Source organism: Otolemur garnettii, unplaced genomic scaffold, assembly GCF_000181295.1.
Source record: "Otolemur garnettii isolate 467f Iridium unplaced genomic scaffold, OtoGar3 scaffold00061, whole genome shotgun sequence".
NCBI classification, from domain to species: domain Eukaryota; kingdom Metazoa; phylum Chordata; class Mammalia; order Primates; family Galagidae; genus Otolemur; species Otolemur garnettii.
The window spans coordinates 8,265,983-8,282,415 of record NW_003852456.1 but is presented as its reverse complement, the minus strand read 5'-3'; the positions used below and the strand labels follow the sequence as shown (position 1 = coordinate 8,282,415).

Here is a 16,433-nt window from a genome sequence, read left to right as displayed (position 1 = left end):
AAAAAAAAAAAAAAAAAAGTGATGAATTAGCTTTCATAAAATTCTGCTTTATATTACTAATCCACTGCAAAGAACAGATCCAAAACTACTTGATTTGGTTAGGGAATTATTCTTCTAATAAAACTGATTATAAATATGTAAATATTCATATAGATAAATTTTAGATTTTTTTATATATTTAGGAATTTTTTAATACCTTTGTCTTTCATGCACATTCATTTCTATAATCTACATTTGAAGTAGTTTCATAATAAAGTAGGAAATTAGTACTGTTTGTGTAAACAGAAAAGCAAGGAGGAATGTTATATGAATCCCCTTCCTTGGAGATAGTTACAAATTTTATTTTTAAGTATTTTCCTCATTAAACTGTTCCCTTCTGTTATTCCCTTCATTCTATTATATGAATAGGAATTTGGCAGCTGATCTTCTGATGATGATTCCTGATAATGAACTACATTTAGTAAAACTCTGCGCTTTCTACCCAGGGTGTGTTGAAGAAATAAATGATCTTCATGAGAAGGTATACTGATGATATTAAATATTCTAGTTTAGAATACAGTGCTAGGATTTAACTAATTATGGGTACAAGTAAACAAAGACACATGGAGAGAAATATATGATCCCTTTAAGATAATTTTAAGTGCTAATTTATTTAAGTGATAATTTATTGAGCTTCTGCTATGCACTTGGCATTGTTCTAAATTTTTACATAAACAGTAGGACTCCTGTGAATTGACCACCCAAGTGACTGTAACAAAGGTTACAAGGGGACCCATAAGGGACTGGTCAACGATCCCAAAGGTAATCACAGCAACAAGGAAAATAAGTAAATGGGATTTTATTAAACTATTGCTTTTATCTCTATAAATTTTAGTAACACTGTTGTCAAATCCATTATTTTCTAGTGCAAGCTACCCACAGTAAAAGAATGTATGCAGTTAGCTGAGACAGCCTGTGCAACTGGCAATATCTTTGAAACTGTGAAGTATTACTTGTTAAGTCAAGAACCTGAAAGGGCCCTTCCCATTGGTATTGACTTTGTCAAAGGTAAGTTTTTTTTGATTGGTCGTATAATGTAAAATTTACTGATCTATTTGATTTTTTAAAATTAAACCATACATTAATATAATCATGGGGTACAATGTGCTGGTTTTATATACAATCTGAAATATTTTCATCAAACTGGTTAACATAGCCTTCATGGCACCCTCTTAGTTATTGTGTTAAGACATTTATATTCTACATTTAGTAAATTTCACATGTACCCTTGTAAGATGCACCATAGGTGTGGTCCCACCAATTATCCTCCCTCAACACATCTTTCCCCTCCCCCTCCCCTCCCTCTCCCCTTTCCCCATATTCTTGGGCTATAATTGGGTTATAGTTTTCATATGAAAGCTTCAAATTGGTTTCATAGTAGGGCTGAGTACATTGGATACTTTTTCTTCTATTCTTGAGATACTTTGCTAAGAAGAATATGTTCCAGCTCCATCCATGTAAACATGAAAGAGGTAAAGTGTCCATATTTCTTTCATTCATATTAATGCTCAGCCTTAATTCAAATCCTCAAATCAAGAACTAGTCATCCTAAATTTCAAAAGGAGAGGGATTATTGATGTAAAATATGACATCTCTTCTGGTTTTATAATATAAAGACCGAAGAGTGGGTTAATAGGAAAATACTTGTGATCTAGAAAATAGAGAGATAGGTAGGACTGCCAAAGAATTATATATGTAAAAAATTAGATTAACAAGTTGCATAATATTACTTAGAGAACCTTTCATTTTGTTTTATTTTACCAGATTACATCAGTAGCTCCAATTGGACATTGGATACCATTTACCCAATTCTTGACCTGTTGAGTTATATTCGTACTGAAAAGTTACTCTTGGATACATGTACTGTGTGAGTACTTTTTTCTACAAAATATATAAGTGAATCATCCCATAGTTGAAATAGCTCTATTGTTTTTGTATTCGCATCAAGAAATAGAGTCACCTTGGAGAGAGCTGTACTTACAGAAAAGTTACATTTTTATTTGTAATAGTTTTAAGATCAGTTTGAAACCAAACATTAAATATTAGTGGTCCCAGTTAGTAATATCTAATGTCTTTATGTTTATATATATGCATGTACACACACACAAACTCAGATTCACACTCCTTGTCAAAGCCTTTGGATGGCTTTGGACCTCAAGAAACTAGGTCAATTTAGTAAGTATCTATTTTATATACATGGTCAATTTAGTAAGTTGGTCAATTTAGTAACTAGGTCAGTTTAGTAAGTATCCATTGTATACAAAGTACCATACTAGGCTTGGGGCAAAGAAATGAAAGTGCCAGAAAATAGAAAATAGACACCATCTCGGAAGTCAAGCACCACTTAAGTTGTCCATATAACTAATCATCCTGAGAAACTGGCAGCTCCCCTCATCAAGAAATGGAGTTAATACTCTTTCCCTTTCCTAGAGTCACACAGTAAGCCCAGAACTCCTAAATCTGACTAAAGTACTTATTTAGAAACAAATCACATAGGGAATAGAGAAAAACAATCAGGCAAGTGGTAGATACTATTTAATGACTTTAAATTATAATTTATAATTTCTGATATAGTATAAAATGTCTAAACAGAAAATTATTAACTGATAAATAAATCATCTTCCTCAAGTTTAGAAAATTTCCAAAATATATATTGCTAAAAAGAAGATAAATGTCACCCATTAAAATATAAATATAAGGTGGCGCCTCTGGCTCAAAGGAGTAGGGTGCCAGCCCCATATGCCAGAGATGGCGGGTTCAAACCCAGCCCTGGCCAAAAACTGCAAAAAAAAAAAAAAATATGTATATATATATATATATATATACACATAGACATATATACATACACACACACACACACACAAATATAAGTTCATGAAGGGTATATGCAAGTAAAATTCTATGCCTCAAAATTGTGGAAGTTGAGTAATATATATATTTTTTTCTTTATAGAGCTCGAAATGAGTTGCTAATATTATGTGGTTATATTGGTGCATTGTTGGCTATCAGAAAACAGTACCAAAGCATTATTCCAGCACTTTATGAGTACACAAGGTAAAAAAAAAAAAAATGTTTTTTCTTCTATCATAAAATCACGGAGAAATAAATTCCTTTCACTAAGTTGAATAGTCTTGAAGGGGATTAAAGGTATCATCAAATGAATCATTACATGCATCCATTCATTTATTCAGCATGTACTTCATAATGAAGTGGCAGTTAACTACAGGAATTAAGAATGCATTAGGCTGTAAATAACAGAAATCCTAACACTAAGTTAAACTCATGCAGTTTATGATAAGGTGACCAGATTTTAACATTTGTAAAGCGGGACACCATTGACGGAGAGTGAGGGTTCTTAGTTAAAAATTTGGTCTATATGGAGCAACAAAAATTTTCATAGAATGCAAAAATAGTATTGTAATATATTTTTTAATTTCAACATAAGTACGATTTACAAATATAATACATTATAAAAAATTATGCATATTATTATTTTATTCTTTGGCATATTTCTCATTTGAGTGAATTTTTTTTAGTAGATTGCTGTCATTGTTTAAAATGTCATGAAATTTTTCACAAGAATTTGTTAAATTATATTTCACACATAAAATGGCTTTCAAAGTCTCAACACTTAATTGTGAATTTTCTGATGTCCACACTTTATTTACCATAGAAAAAACACATTCAGTCGCAGCATTAGTTCCTGGTAAGGACAGCGCATATCCCACAATTTTTAGTGCATTATTATATGGAAAATGGTTTGTTTCAAAATGATGAAATATTTCTAACCATTTGTTCTCTGTTGTGATTTTTGCTGATACCCAAGATTTAACCTTTTCCTTATCAGTATATTTTTTTAATAATGATACCTCATTAAAAAGATCACTTTTGGAAATATTACTATATGGGAAATTTTGAGTAATATGATCGAATGATTTTTGCACATTATTCCAATTAAGTTCTTGGTTTAATGTAACCCAATGAAAATGTTCAATATCATTGTAATGTACCGTCCACTCTTCTAAATAATCTATGCAGTTACTATAGAACTTTTTAATGTGATTCATGATATCTGCATGATTTATTATACCTTGTTCTTCTAGCTGACTTATACTATTACAGATAGTTAACAGAAGAAAATTATTTTCTAACTGCTCTTGACACTGAAATTTTAAATTATTAACTTCATTTGCTACTTCAATTACCGAAGTTTTGTCATGTTCAATAAGTTTTATAGCATTTTGAAAAAGAGCAGCTTAATTGTGTATAAACTCTAGCCAAATTTTTGAAGATTGTTTTTAAAAAAACTCATCTAGAAAATTCTAGTGCATTTATCCTGTGACAGAAAGTAGGATTTCAAAGGATCATAATTTTCAAAATTCTTTGGACCGCTGGCAAAAGAGCTAACCAGCGCGTTTTACTGTATCCAAGTACTTTCTGATATTCAACTTCCACAGTTTCACAAAATTCTTTAAGCATTTCAGTTCACACAGTGTATGTATAGAATTAAGAATATATTTTAATAACAATATTTTCCACATCTATGGGCAACAAATCAGCAGCTGTTTGAATGGTGTTATGTATTATGTGCGCTGCACAACCAACACCAATAATGTTTTGATTAAGGTTTTTGTTTAATATAAAACTCATATCCTGGTGAAATAGCCACATGGAAACCAAAAACTGTGTATTCCCTTCCTGTTCTCCCGCCATTCCCTAGCTTGTCGTGCATTCTTTCCAAAAATTAGGACTTTTTAAAAACGCCACAGGACATAGAACAGATTGTTAAAAATAGGGACTGTCCTGCCAAAAGTGGGACTTCTGGTCACCTTAGTTTATGATAATTTTGCATGTCAAGACACACAATGTGGACATTCCAGGGCTGTCACAGCTCTTGGATGATTTCTTGCAGGACCTGTGTTCTTCCCTCCTTCAGTGCTGACGTGTGACTTCTCTCCTCTTGCTCGAGTTTCTTGTGGCCAGGAGATAGGTGTAGCCTCCACAGGCAATGACTGCCTTCTAAGCAGGAGACAGAGACCACAAAGGACTTTTTCCTAGCAAGACCATTTTATTCAATAAGGAAAATCCTGTTAGGGTTTTATGCCTACATCTCACTGGCCAGAATTGTATAACTCTACTTTTCAAAGAAGATGGGACATTGGGCATCCCATCTTTTTTATAGTAGAAAAAAGCAAAGCAGTCTCTACAGTAGAAAAAGGCAAAGTAAAGGGAGTTTGTGGTAGCAGGCACCTTAGTCTTTTATATTCGGGTATAACCTACCAGTCAGACTCTGACATTTTGTAACAACTTGCTGAACTTCAGCCATCATGCTTAAAAATAATTAGACTGGGGCATTGTGGCTCACAAGGCAGGTAGATGACCTGAACTCAGGAATTTGAGGCCAGACTGAGCAAGAGCAAGATCCTGTCTCTACTGAAAACAAAAAAACTAGCTGGGCATCATGGCAGGTGCATGTTTCTGACCTCACATGTAGTCTCAGCTACTCAGGAAGCTGAGGCAGGAAGATCGCTTGAGCCCAAGAGTTTGAGGTTGCTGTGAGCTACGACACAACGGCACTCTACCCAGGTCACAGAGTGAGACTCTTTGTCTCAAAAAAAAAAAAAAAAAACCATTAATTACTCAATTAAAAAATAGACTCTAAAATAAAGTTCCCAGTACCTTTAAGTATTTAATAGTTGGCTAAATGGCATAGAAGGTGGCCTTTTTGACTTCTAACAAATGCTGAGAGTTCATGAGTATGTATCCTTCCCATGGGGCAGAGCATTCTGAGAAAAACGGCCTTTCCTGTCCCAACTTCTCTCTGCTGTGTAGTTGAAGCAGCAGGTGCCACCTAGTGGAAACTAAGGAACAATATGGAATTAATACTCTCAGAATGCTCAAGGAAAAACCTATTTCTGTGTAGGCGGCATAACCAAAACTTGGAAGCAACTTTTAAAAATATTAAAATATGTTATAGGAGCAATGGGATGTATCATACAGAAATAAAATAACGTTTAATGAAATGTATTCAGCTATATACTATAATGAAGGTAAAGATAAAGAACATTCTTAATTAAACATTAAATTAATATCAAGAATCAAAAGAAAGGTTTTATTTATGAGGCAGAAGAGACCTAAGAGAACATGTCTAAGTTAAGGGAAACATGTTAAGAGAAATTTAGAACTCCCTAATTTCAAAGAATGTCTCCTCTCTGATAATTCCATCTTTGCTATCTTGTTTTGCTGCTCATATTTATTGCCCTAACCTGCTGAATATATGACTCCCTAGAGTTTTATTCTCTCCTTCCCTCCTCCTGTCCTTGCTTTTTCATGATTCCCATTGCTCTCTCTTCCTGAGTCTCCACTCCTCTCTCCTCTCCGCATTCCATCCTCAGAAACCTCACCGTTTGTTGGCTTCCCCTGTCACCTCTGGGGAGATGACTCATTATTTTATATGCAGGAGAAGCCTGCTCTCCTTGAGCCTGCATGTGTATCCAGCAGCTTGCTAAACTCCAGCCTTAAACTCAGTACCCTCAAAATCAAAATCATCTTCTTCTCGAATCTGTTCATCCTGGGGGGGTAGTGTTTTGTTTTGTTTTGTGTGTTGTTTGGTGGTATCTTTATTTTTCTGTTGTCCAGGATTAGTGATCAGAACCATGGTTAAGTGTTGTCCCTTACTGTGGCTATCATCCCCACTGTATGCCTCGTCTGACCATTCTCCATGCAATGCACAGTTCATCTGTCCGTCCACTTGATCACTCAGTGTTTACTGCATATCTTTGACTAGTCAGAGACTTTGCTAAACATACCAGTGAGCATCTGTATCTCTACTATATATGTATCCATGTTTACACGCAAATACATTTTTGAACAATACTTGTTAAATCTAAACTTGCAATTAAATTCCACTTGCATTTTCTGATATCTTAGTTTTTGATGCCAGATGTTAATTTTTTCCCACAGTCAGCTGTTGAAACGTCGGAAAGTGTCAGTACCTTTAAAAATTGAACAGCTCACCGAAGAACTGGATGCGTGGAGAGCTTGTACACAGTCTACCAACCAGTAAGTGAATATAATATAAAAACTGAAGTGCAGATATTTTATTTTTAGAAAAATGTGTTTGGAATGTGTATGGTCTCATTTTTAATTTTAGCAGAACAATGAATCTTGATATGTTTAGCATGTATTGATTTCACACTAACAAATCAGTAATAATGTAGTAAAATTTACACTATTATTTTCTGCCTCTTTAAAGTCCTTTGTTTTATTATAAATTAAGTGTAAAGTTAATTTGCCTCCATCTGTGAAGGAGAACTAAAGCATCGTCAGAGATTATTTCTAACCTAAACCTCAGTAATTCTATGATTCTCCAAAAATGAAATTTTAACATCTGTTGAAAATGTAGATCATTGGAAGACTCTCCTTATACACCTTCTGATTCACAAAGAATGGTTTATGCAACTTTACTAAAGAGAGTAAAAGAAGAATCACTCCAAGGAATTATTGGACCAGATTATGTGACTGGATCAAATCTTCCAAGTCATTCTGATATTCACATTTCTTGTCTAACAGGATTAAAAATCCAGGTACAGCCTCATGTCAGGCATAAAGTATATATTTCCATCATTTTTATGGGTTTATTTTTTGAAATATTATCCTAAAACCAACGTAAGTTGAATAAAAGTAGGTAACTATAAAGAGGTCTGGAGTCTATAAGGAGTTACTGCCTTTACTATGGATAGCCCATAGCTAGTCTAAATAGTTGCTTTCTCCTTAAAATAAATCCGGAGAGACAATCATTGTACTATTACCACGGAAGCAGTTCTCATACTATGTATGCTTAGTTACAAATGATATATGTACTTAGGAACAAATATGTTTTAAAATACACATAGGTCACATCCTAAGGGAAATTAAATAAGGGAGCAAAGTCACAATCAGCACAGTTACAAATAATAGTATCACAATAGGTTGAATGTAATTATCTAGTCTTCATTTGTGTTGTATGAAAACAAAGCACTTAAAGACTGAGGTGTTTATAGTATATTGCTTAGATATTATGTGTGTTTTTACACAGAGTTAACCAAACTTTTCAGCAATTAAAGTCATTAGGATCAATCACAAGGAATGGCTGTTTGCCAAGGAATGGTCCCTACTGTACAATCAAATTAATGAGGATGAAGGAGTCCAGGGAGGTCCCTGGGGGACAACTATCTCCAAGAGATGAAGACATCATCTTAGAACCAGGACTAGTTACAGGAGTAAACAAAGCCAAAGGGAAGTGCTACTTGACACTACAGATTGGAGTAAAAGAGCTCCACCTTCCAGCAATGTACACATTTCACCGAGCAGATTTTTCTTATCTCTAATGTAAGGTGGAAAATTACATTTGTAATGCTGACATGCATTGCCAATGAGGAGGGTATTTTTTGGCACAGCCACTCAAAATAAATATGTGGATACTAATATAATCCCTAACTAAAACTCACCTTGCCACTGCAAGCTACTTAAATATCAGAATACACCACTATGTTCCAAAAAGCAAACAGGGCACATAGTTGTCCATACCTTTATCACCCACTTGTGTTAAGACATAAGGAACCAAAGCAGTAAACTCAGTCGCTTATATTTGAGAACAAAAAGTATGGAAGTTTTAGAGTATGACTGCCCTTTATGTGCCATTTCTAGTACTTAGTACCTTTGTGTTCCTTGTTTCCTTCTAAGATTCTTTTCTCCATCTGGGATAGCCAAATAACCTAATAGATACTATTTAACCTCTCTGTACCTGAACTAAATCTAATTATCTCATACATTAAAGCACACGTGACTATTATAGATGAAGTACTACCATCCTAGGATATATCTATTATATTTCAAAAGAAAATCAATGTGCTACAGTTCTAATTGTAAAATTTCAAGGACCTACCAACAGGAAGCTGTCTGCTTCACCTATTCCTATGAAGGGCTTTCTGTTAACTAGGAGTCATTATCTAATAACAAAATGTATCATTTGAAATTATGATCAAAACCCTGATAGCCTTAGAACCTAATTAAGAAAATAAAATTTGGCGGCACCTCTGGCTCAAGGAGTAGGGCGCCAGCACCATATACCAGAGGTGGTGGGTTTAAACCCAGCCCTGGCCAAAAACTGCAAAAAAAAAAGAAAAGAAAATTATTGTTGCATTTTATGCTTTTTAAATCATGCTCTGCCTTCTAAGAGCTGAGTATATAGATTGAAAAGTTTTTCACATTTAGTTCTTCCAAACTAACCTTGGCATATGTAATAATGGATGCAACTAAATTATAAATATGCTAGTAATCGTGTGACTGAACATAATTTACATTACATAATCAGGTATAGGACAATATATTCTTTATCTTCTGGGGAAGAGGTTCAAAGTTTTCGAGACAGAGTCTCAAGCTGTCACCCTTAGTAGAGTGCTCTGGTATCACAGTTCACAGCAACCTCAAACTCTTGGGCTTAAGCGATTCTCTTTCCTCAGCCTCCCAATTAGCTGGGACCACAGGTGCCTGCCACAACGCCCAGATATTTTTTGGTTGCAGTTGTCATTGTTGCTTAGCAGACCCAGACCAGGCTCAAACCCGCCACCCTAGGTGTATGTGGCTGGCGCCCTTGCCAACTGAGGCACGGGCGCCACCAGGTTCAAAGTTTTTTATTTAAATTATTTCCCCAGCTGTACTGAAATAAGCAACATAATTAAAATAGTGAAATATATTTGTTTAGTACTAGGCTTGAATTAAAAAAAAAAACTTTGTGGCAATTAGTAGCTAACCACACATATTGTCATTGGTAGCACTACTATATTTAAAGAATTCAAATTATAAACCTGAATTCTTTTTTGACAGACACTAAAGAATAATAAGATTTTTATAAAGCTTCTATATTTGGTAGCTGTTCAAAAATACTAATCTTTTCATAGTCTTAAATTTCCTATTAGCATTGCCTAAATGTTACCATTGGTTCTTTATAAGTGATTCTGCTTATGAAACTTAAAAAATATCTTACAGATTTATAATTTCATCTTCTCTTTCCTCAACTCTTACTGTGTACAGGGCCCTGTATTTTTCCTTGAAGATGGGAAATCTGCTATCTCATTGAATGATGCTTTGATGTGGGCAAAGGTGAATCCATTCTCACCTTTAGGTACTGGAATACGACTCAATCCATTTTGATAGAAGATTTCTCTCCATGCTTCATTTTTTTTTTTTTTAATAGAAGAACTTCTGTAAGTTAGTATTACCTTAATCTTGGTTGTCCAAGAGCCCAAGGTGGGGAGGAGGACCAGGGGTTGGGAAGGGTAGATAACAATAGTTAACTTTATTTATTAACTTCAAAAAATAAAATATCTATATAATTTAAAGAAAAAATAGCTGACTTCTGTATAAAATGTAATAGCCACATTTAGGAGGAAGGAAATATTTAAATAATAAAGGACTGAATAAAAACCTATCAGGTCTAACAATTAAGTTGGCAAACTTGACACTATATGTTTACATTGGCAGCTCTGTGCAAACAACTTGGTAGGGGTTCACAGCTTTGGTGTGTTAGTGTCTCACAGCTGTGTTCACATGGATGTGTGGAGATGTCTGGTTGAGTGGCGTTCATTATTGTTGTTGCATGTTTTTGTGTGTTATCCTGAGAACGTCAAAGCAATCAACAAATATTTGTAAATTTCTTGTTAAACTTGGCAAAAATGGAAGTAAGATCAGGGAGCATGTTTATGGGGATAATGCCACAAAGAAAACAGTAGTGTACAAATGGATTAAATGTTTTTCTGAGAGGAGTGAAAGCGTCACTGATAAAAGAGGTCAGGGTAGCCAGTAATGAGCAGAACCAATAAAAACATTTCAGAAATTCATGAAATTGTACGTAATGAATGTTGGCTAAGAGAAGCATAGCAGAGAAAAAGTTGGGAAAATCTTAACTGAAATTCTTCTCCAACAACTCATGGCTCTTGCATCATGACAGTGCACCAGCTCACACAGCACTGTCTTGGAACATCCTCCTTACTCACTTGCTCTGGTCCCCAGTGACTTTTTTCTTTAGATAAAGAAAATATTGAAAGGAAGACATTTTGATGGCACTCAGGACATTGAAGGTAATATGACAACAGCTCTGGAATTTCAGCCATTCCAGAAAGAGAGCTTCAGAATTGCTTTAAAGGGTAGACTGGGCACTGGTGTCAGTGCACAGCTGCCTGCAGCGAAGGAGACTGTAGTGATATTTGGCAGCAAGGCAAGGTGTGTAGCACTTTTTCTAGGATGAGTTCATGTACTTAATTGTCAGGCCTCATATAAAAGTTTCACAAAGCATGAAAGGTACCAAAATATTATCTTGTTGAAACACTGAAACATATAAAATAGTGCAACACCTAGTACCATGCTTGATATGCAAGTAGTACTCAATATTTGAATGACTGAATATCTTGAAATATTAAAATGTAAAGTGTGCATAACTGATCTTCAAGTTAATAAACACCTATATTGTCCTTTATAAGATGTATCATAAACCACTAATTTCATTCATATTGTGTAAAAGTTTTCAGTTATAAGTTTAGTACATATCAATATATGAATATACTGTCAAAATACTTTTTTTAAAAAAGAAAACATGGCTCGGCACCTGGGGCTCAAGTGGCTAAGGCGCCAGCCACGTGCACCCAAGGTGGCAGGTTCGAATCCAGCCCAGGCCGCCAAACAACAATGATGGCTGCAACCAAAAAATAGCCGGGCGTTGTGGCGGGCGCCTGTGGTCCCAGCTACTTGGGAGGCTGAGGCAGGAGACTCGCTTGAGCCCAGGAGTTGGAGGTTGCTGTGAGCTGATATGCCATGGCACTCTACCCAGGGGGACAGCTTGAGGCTCCTGTCTCAAAAAAAAAAAAAAAAAAAGAAAAGAAAACATTATAGATATTTTTATATAAAGTTCAACTGTTCAGTTATAAAGATATGAGTTATATAGGCATGAAAAATCACTTCTCAGCCTTTTGGCTAATACCAAGTATATAGACATGAAAAAAATTGAGGGTGAAAAATAAAAAGGGTAATCAAATATATATGAGCACTTGTGTTAGGTGATAATTGTGTTTAAAGATAATTTGGTATACATACATAGTAGTTTTTGATTGATGCATTTAATATTTGCATAGTAAGCTCACATCAATTTATATTAACTTTAAAGCAAAGTTTATTTGATGACAATTAGCTTCAAATAAATTTCTGTAAGGAGATAGAATTTCAATTCAGTTGAAATTTTGGATATATTATATAAATTTAATTTTGAAATATTTATTAAAAGTGTAAAGCTGTAAAAATCCTAATATCTAACTACAAATACTGTATTTCAACTGGACGAGAATCCTGACTTTGAAATTTATGAAATTAATATGTACTAAGAAGAACAGTATTGTGATACTCAGGTTGTTTTACAGGATTTGTAATATGGATATTTTTGTCTGACTAACTGACTAAAGAACTAGCGCATACAACTAGGATGATTGGGGCTTTTATTGTCTTTAAATAGTTGCATTTTTTAAAAATGTGAAAAAATTGTTGCATTAAAATATTTTTAAAACTTTCATAACCAATCTTCTTTAAACTGGAAACAATATATATTATGTATCTATGTATCATATTTATCCCATGGACAACTTCTAACTTCTCAGAAAAGACACTACAGGCTTAAATTCCACTTTATAAAAAAATTAATAAATATTATAGGAAAAAATGTGTGTCACTCAGAGACACGATGGATAATAAAAAGAGTACCTGAGAAGTATTTTTGTAACTTTTAGTGATATCTGTAACTCAGATTTTTCTTCGGTGAGGAGAATTATGAATTGGCACATATATACTGAAATCCCCTCACTTAAAGACAGCAGTCTCAATGTCAATCATTCTTTTAATTTTTTTTAAAAAATAATAAGACTGTTTGTGCTTTAAATATTTTAAAGGATATCATTAAGTTATACATATATGAACAATTACTACCTTCTGTATTTTTAATGAATGCAGGAAAATAATATTGTATATAAATATGAAGAAAACTTTATACAACTCTTTAATACATGAATGTAATAAAGAGTAACCCGATTTGTGTCTAAAATTTAAATTGGATTGATTTAACTACCTTTCTATTATTACTTGGTTTCTACAATGTTCTGAACCTTAATATTAATTATATAACTATTGACTCTTCATAGAATTATAAATATGCCATTTAACTGTGTCAATCTGTATATATCATGCCTTAATATGAAAAACAAAAAGAATGCATTTATAAAAATAGTTTTACTGTTAGATTTCATATGCATGAAAATACAAATAAGTAATGTGGATTTATTTTATTATTTAAAGATGTTCATACTACCAATAATGTGAAGAGATTATTTGCAGGTTTAAATATGCCTTTATGAAATAAGAGTCTCCTTAGATAATGATTTTTAAAGTAGTGGAAAAATGTTTTGCCTCGAAGTTACTAGTTACAAGGTGGTTAATAAAATGACATCAAAATAAATTACATCTTGTAAAAATATATGACTTTTATGTCAATCAAGATAAATGAAATATCTGTGTTTCCATAAAATTGTCCAAATGTGTTCAGCTACAGGGTTGCATTAGAGCAATGGCCATATTTCATTGTCCTTATACCAAGAAAATTTACATTTTTGGGTTACAAGTCAGAAAGTATTCTGAATCTAACAAAAGCCTCACAAATTATAAAATTTAATGTCTCATTTTTAGTGTATCAATAATATAGAAGACATCTTTATAATCAACTCTTAATAAATGCTCATTGTACCAAATCTTTGAGACATTTGTACCTAAATAATTGAAATATATACTTTCACACTGAATACACATGCTATACAATATGACAGTGTATAATGTGTATGTATATATGTATTTCAGTTCCCCTAAATTTTAGTAAGTACTGCAGTTAAAACCTGATATGGCATAGTGAACTGCTAAAATAAGCAGTAGTCTCGCACCTGAAAACAACCATGAGAGAGAGACCACCATTGGTCCATGAATGCTGGGACAGAGGTGTAGAGGTATGAAGGGCTAAGCTGTCTAACTGGCTGGTTACCCTACCCAGACACCTAGGAAGATCACTTCATTGGATTGTCCCAGAGGCTACTTCTCCCCTAATAAGAAACACTGGCCACAGTATATCCCAAAATTAGTATAAAAAGGGAAAAGCATGTACTAATTAATATAAATGGCATGTCACAGTATTCCTATCTCTGCCTATAAAAAGATTCTCTTCCTCTAGGGGCTTCAGTCTCTCCTAGAAAAGTGCATTGCTTCAGGTGTCGCCTGTGGCTCAAGGAATAGGGTGCCAGGCGCTATATGGGGGGTGGGGGGGGTAGCGGGTTCAAGCCCAGCCCTAGCCAAAAGTGCATTGCTTCCTCTGTCTAAGGTCCCCTTTGCAGTGAATAGTCTTCCTAAGTATGCCTGTAGTGTTAGCTTCTATTGACATACCCTCAAAAAGCTCTTGAGGTTGCCCACTGTGATTGTATTTGCTACTATCATTTACTTATTTATTGACTATATAATGCAGCCTATGGGCTATTTCATATAAACCCTCTAAAACCCTTTCCCAAGGAGTTGATTTCATGGGTTAAAGTGTTATAATCATAATTTTGTACTTTAGAGAATAGCAGAGTGCAAGACCATAGGTAAATTCCTTAAGGCTGTTTGAGATACACATTTGAACTGGATCTTTACTAGATCTCTTCCCAGATAAAACTGGATTCTGCACACATTACCGAGATTTACCCATATCTTCAGGGCTCTCTTTGATTTTTTTTCCCTAAATGTTATCTATTCTAAAAAATGTGAAATATGGCTCAGCACCTGTGGCTCAAGTGGCTAAGGCGCTAGCCTCATACACCTGAGCTGGCGGGTTCGAATCCAATCCAGGCCTGCCAAACAACAATGATGGCTGCAACCAAAAAATAGCCAGGCGTTGTGGCAGGCACCTGTGGTCTCAGCTACTTGGGAGGTTGAGGCAGGTGACTTGCTTGAGCCCAGGAGTTGGAGGTTGCTGTGAGCTGTGATGCCACTGCACTCTACCAGGGGGACAGCTTGAGGCTCTGTCTCAAAAAAAAAAAAGTGAAATATAGCAAGAAAGTCTCTGAAGGTAGAAATGATAATAAAACCTTGATTATGCAGAAGGTTTGGAACCTTCAAAGATGCAGATAAGTGGATACATTTGGCTGGAAACTGGCATTTATATTGTGGGATGCAGCATTAGTGATGTGCAGCCTGGAGATCAAGTGGTTAGTGAGTCAGCACTGAAACGTGATAATTCCAGCTGAAGTAGATGTCCCACATATGAATGTAAAATTACCAAGAATACATGAAAGATAATTAGTTTTTCAGATTATCAGTCTGCTTTTGTTTCCCTTCCATAAAAATGTGGAACACTGCAGCATCCAGTAGGAATTTTTAAATTGAACCAAATGGATTGCTGAACACCAGAGCCAAGTTTTAAAGAAAGCCTGATTTTCCTTCCCCATCCCTCCTTATGAGTAGGAAAGACATTTCAGACACTTGTACCTAAATAATTGAAATACGTACTTTCGTGCTGAATACCTGTGCTATACAATATGACAAGTCCTTATCTAATGTGTCCATATGTATGTATGTATTTCAGGTGCCCTGAATTTTAGTAAACACTACAGTAAGTACTCACTCGATCTCCAGGCTGCACATCAGTAATGCTGCATCCTGCAATATAAATGCCAGTTTCCAGCCAAATGTATCATTTATCTACATCTTTGAAGGGTCCAAACCTTCTGCATAATGAAGGTTTTATTGTCATTTCTGCCTTCAGAGACTTTTGCTAACGTGGTTTAAATTAAGGGTAATAATGGAAATGAGCGACATTTTCTATGAGCCAGTGTAAATAATTCAAAAATGAATTTTTATTAATGAGTATAACATGTAAATATATAATAGTCAATGTAGTAACTTTTTTTTTTTTTGCAGTTTTTGGCTGGGGCCAGGCTTGAACACACCACCCCTGGTATACGGGGCCAGTGCCCTACTTCTTGAGCCACATGCACTGCTCCAGTGTAGTAACTCTTAATTTCTAATGAGAAAAACATATTACAAATTAGATTCACCATTACTATAAAATTTCTGAGAAAGAACTGTTACTTATGGTGAATTATGTTTAACTATATCTTTAAAATTATCTTTGCTGATTCTGTACTTATTTGATCTTATATTTTCCACAGTACATGGCACAGGTATTTAATAAAAGGTTGTTGAATTGAATTGAAAAGAAATGTTCTGGGCTCGGCACCTATAGCTCAACCGGCTAAGGCGCCAGCCACGTATACCTAAGGTGGCGGGTTCGAATCCCC

General features: G+C 34.6%; 1 protein-coding gene across 1 annotated transcript in view; it reads left to right on the top strand.

Moving 5' to 3' along the window:
- Positions 1-10,371, top strand: part of WDR17 (WD repeat domain 17) — a 64,086-nt gene extending 53,715 nt beyond the window's left edge. Inside the window, exons 22-28 of the mRNA XM_023514916.1 lie at positions 409-520; positions 906-1,047; positions 1,804-1,906; positions 2,992-3,093; positions 7,003-7,101; positions 7,445-7,625; positions 10,114-10,371. Coding sequence (XP_023370684.1) covers positions 409-520; positions 906-1,047; positions 1,804-1,906; positions 2,992-3,093; positions 7,003-7,101; positions 7,445-7,625; positions 10,114-10,233 — 859 coding nt within the window. The 3' untranslated portion in view covers positions 10,234-10,371. The remainder of the gene's footprint in view (positions 1-408; positions 521-905; positions 1,048-1,803; positions 1,907-2,991; positions 3,094-7,002; positions 7,102-7,444; positions 7,626-10,113) is intronic.
- The last annotated feature ends 6,062 nt before the right edge of the window (positions 10,372-16,433 follow it).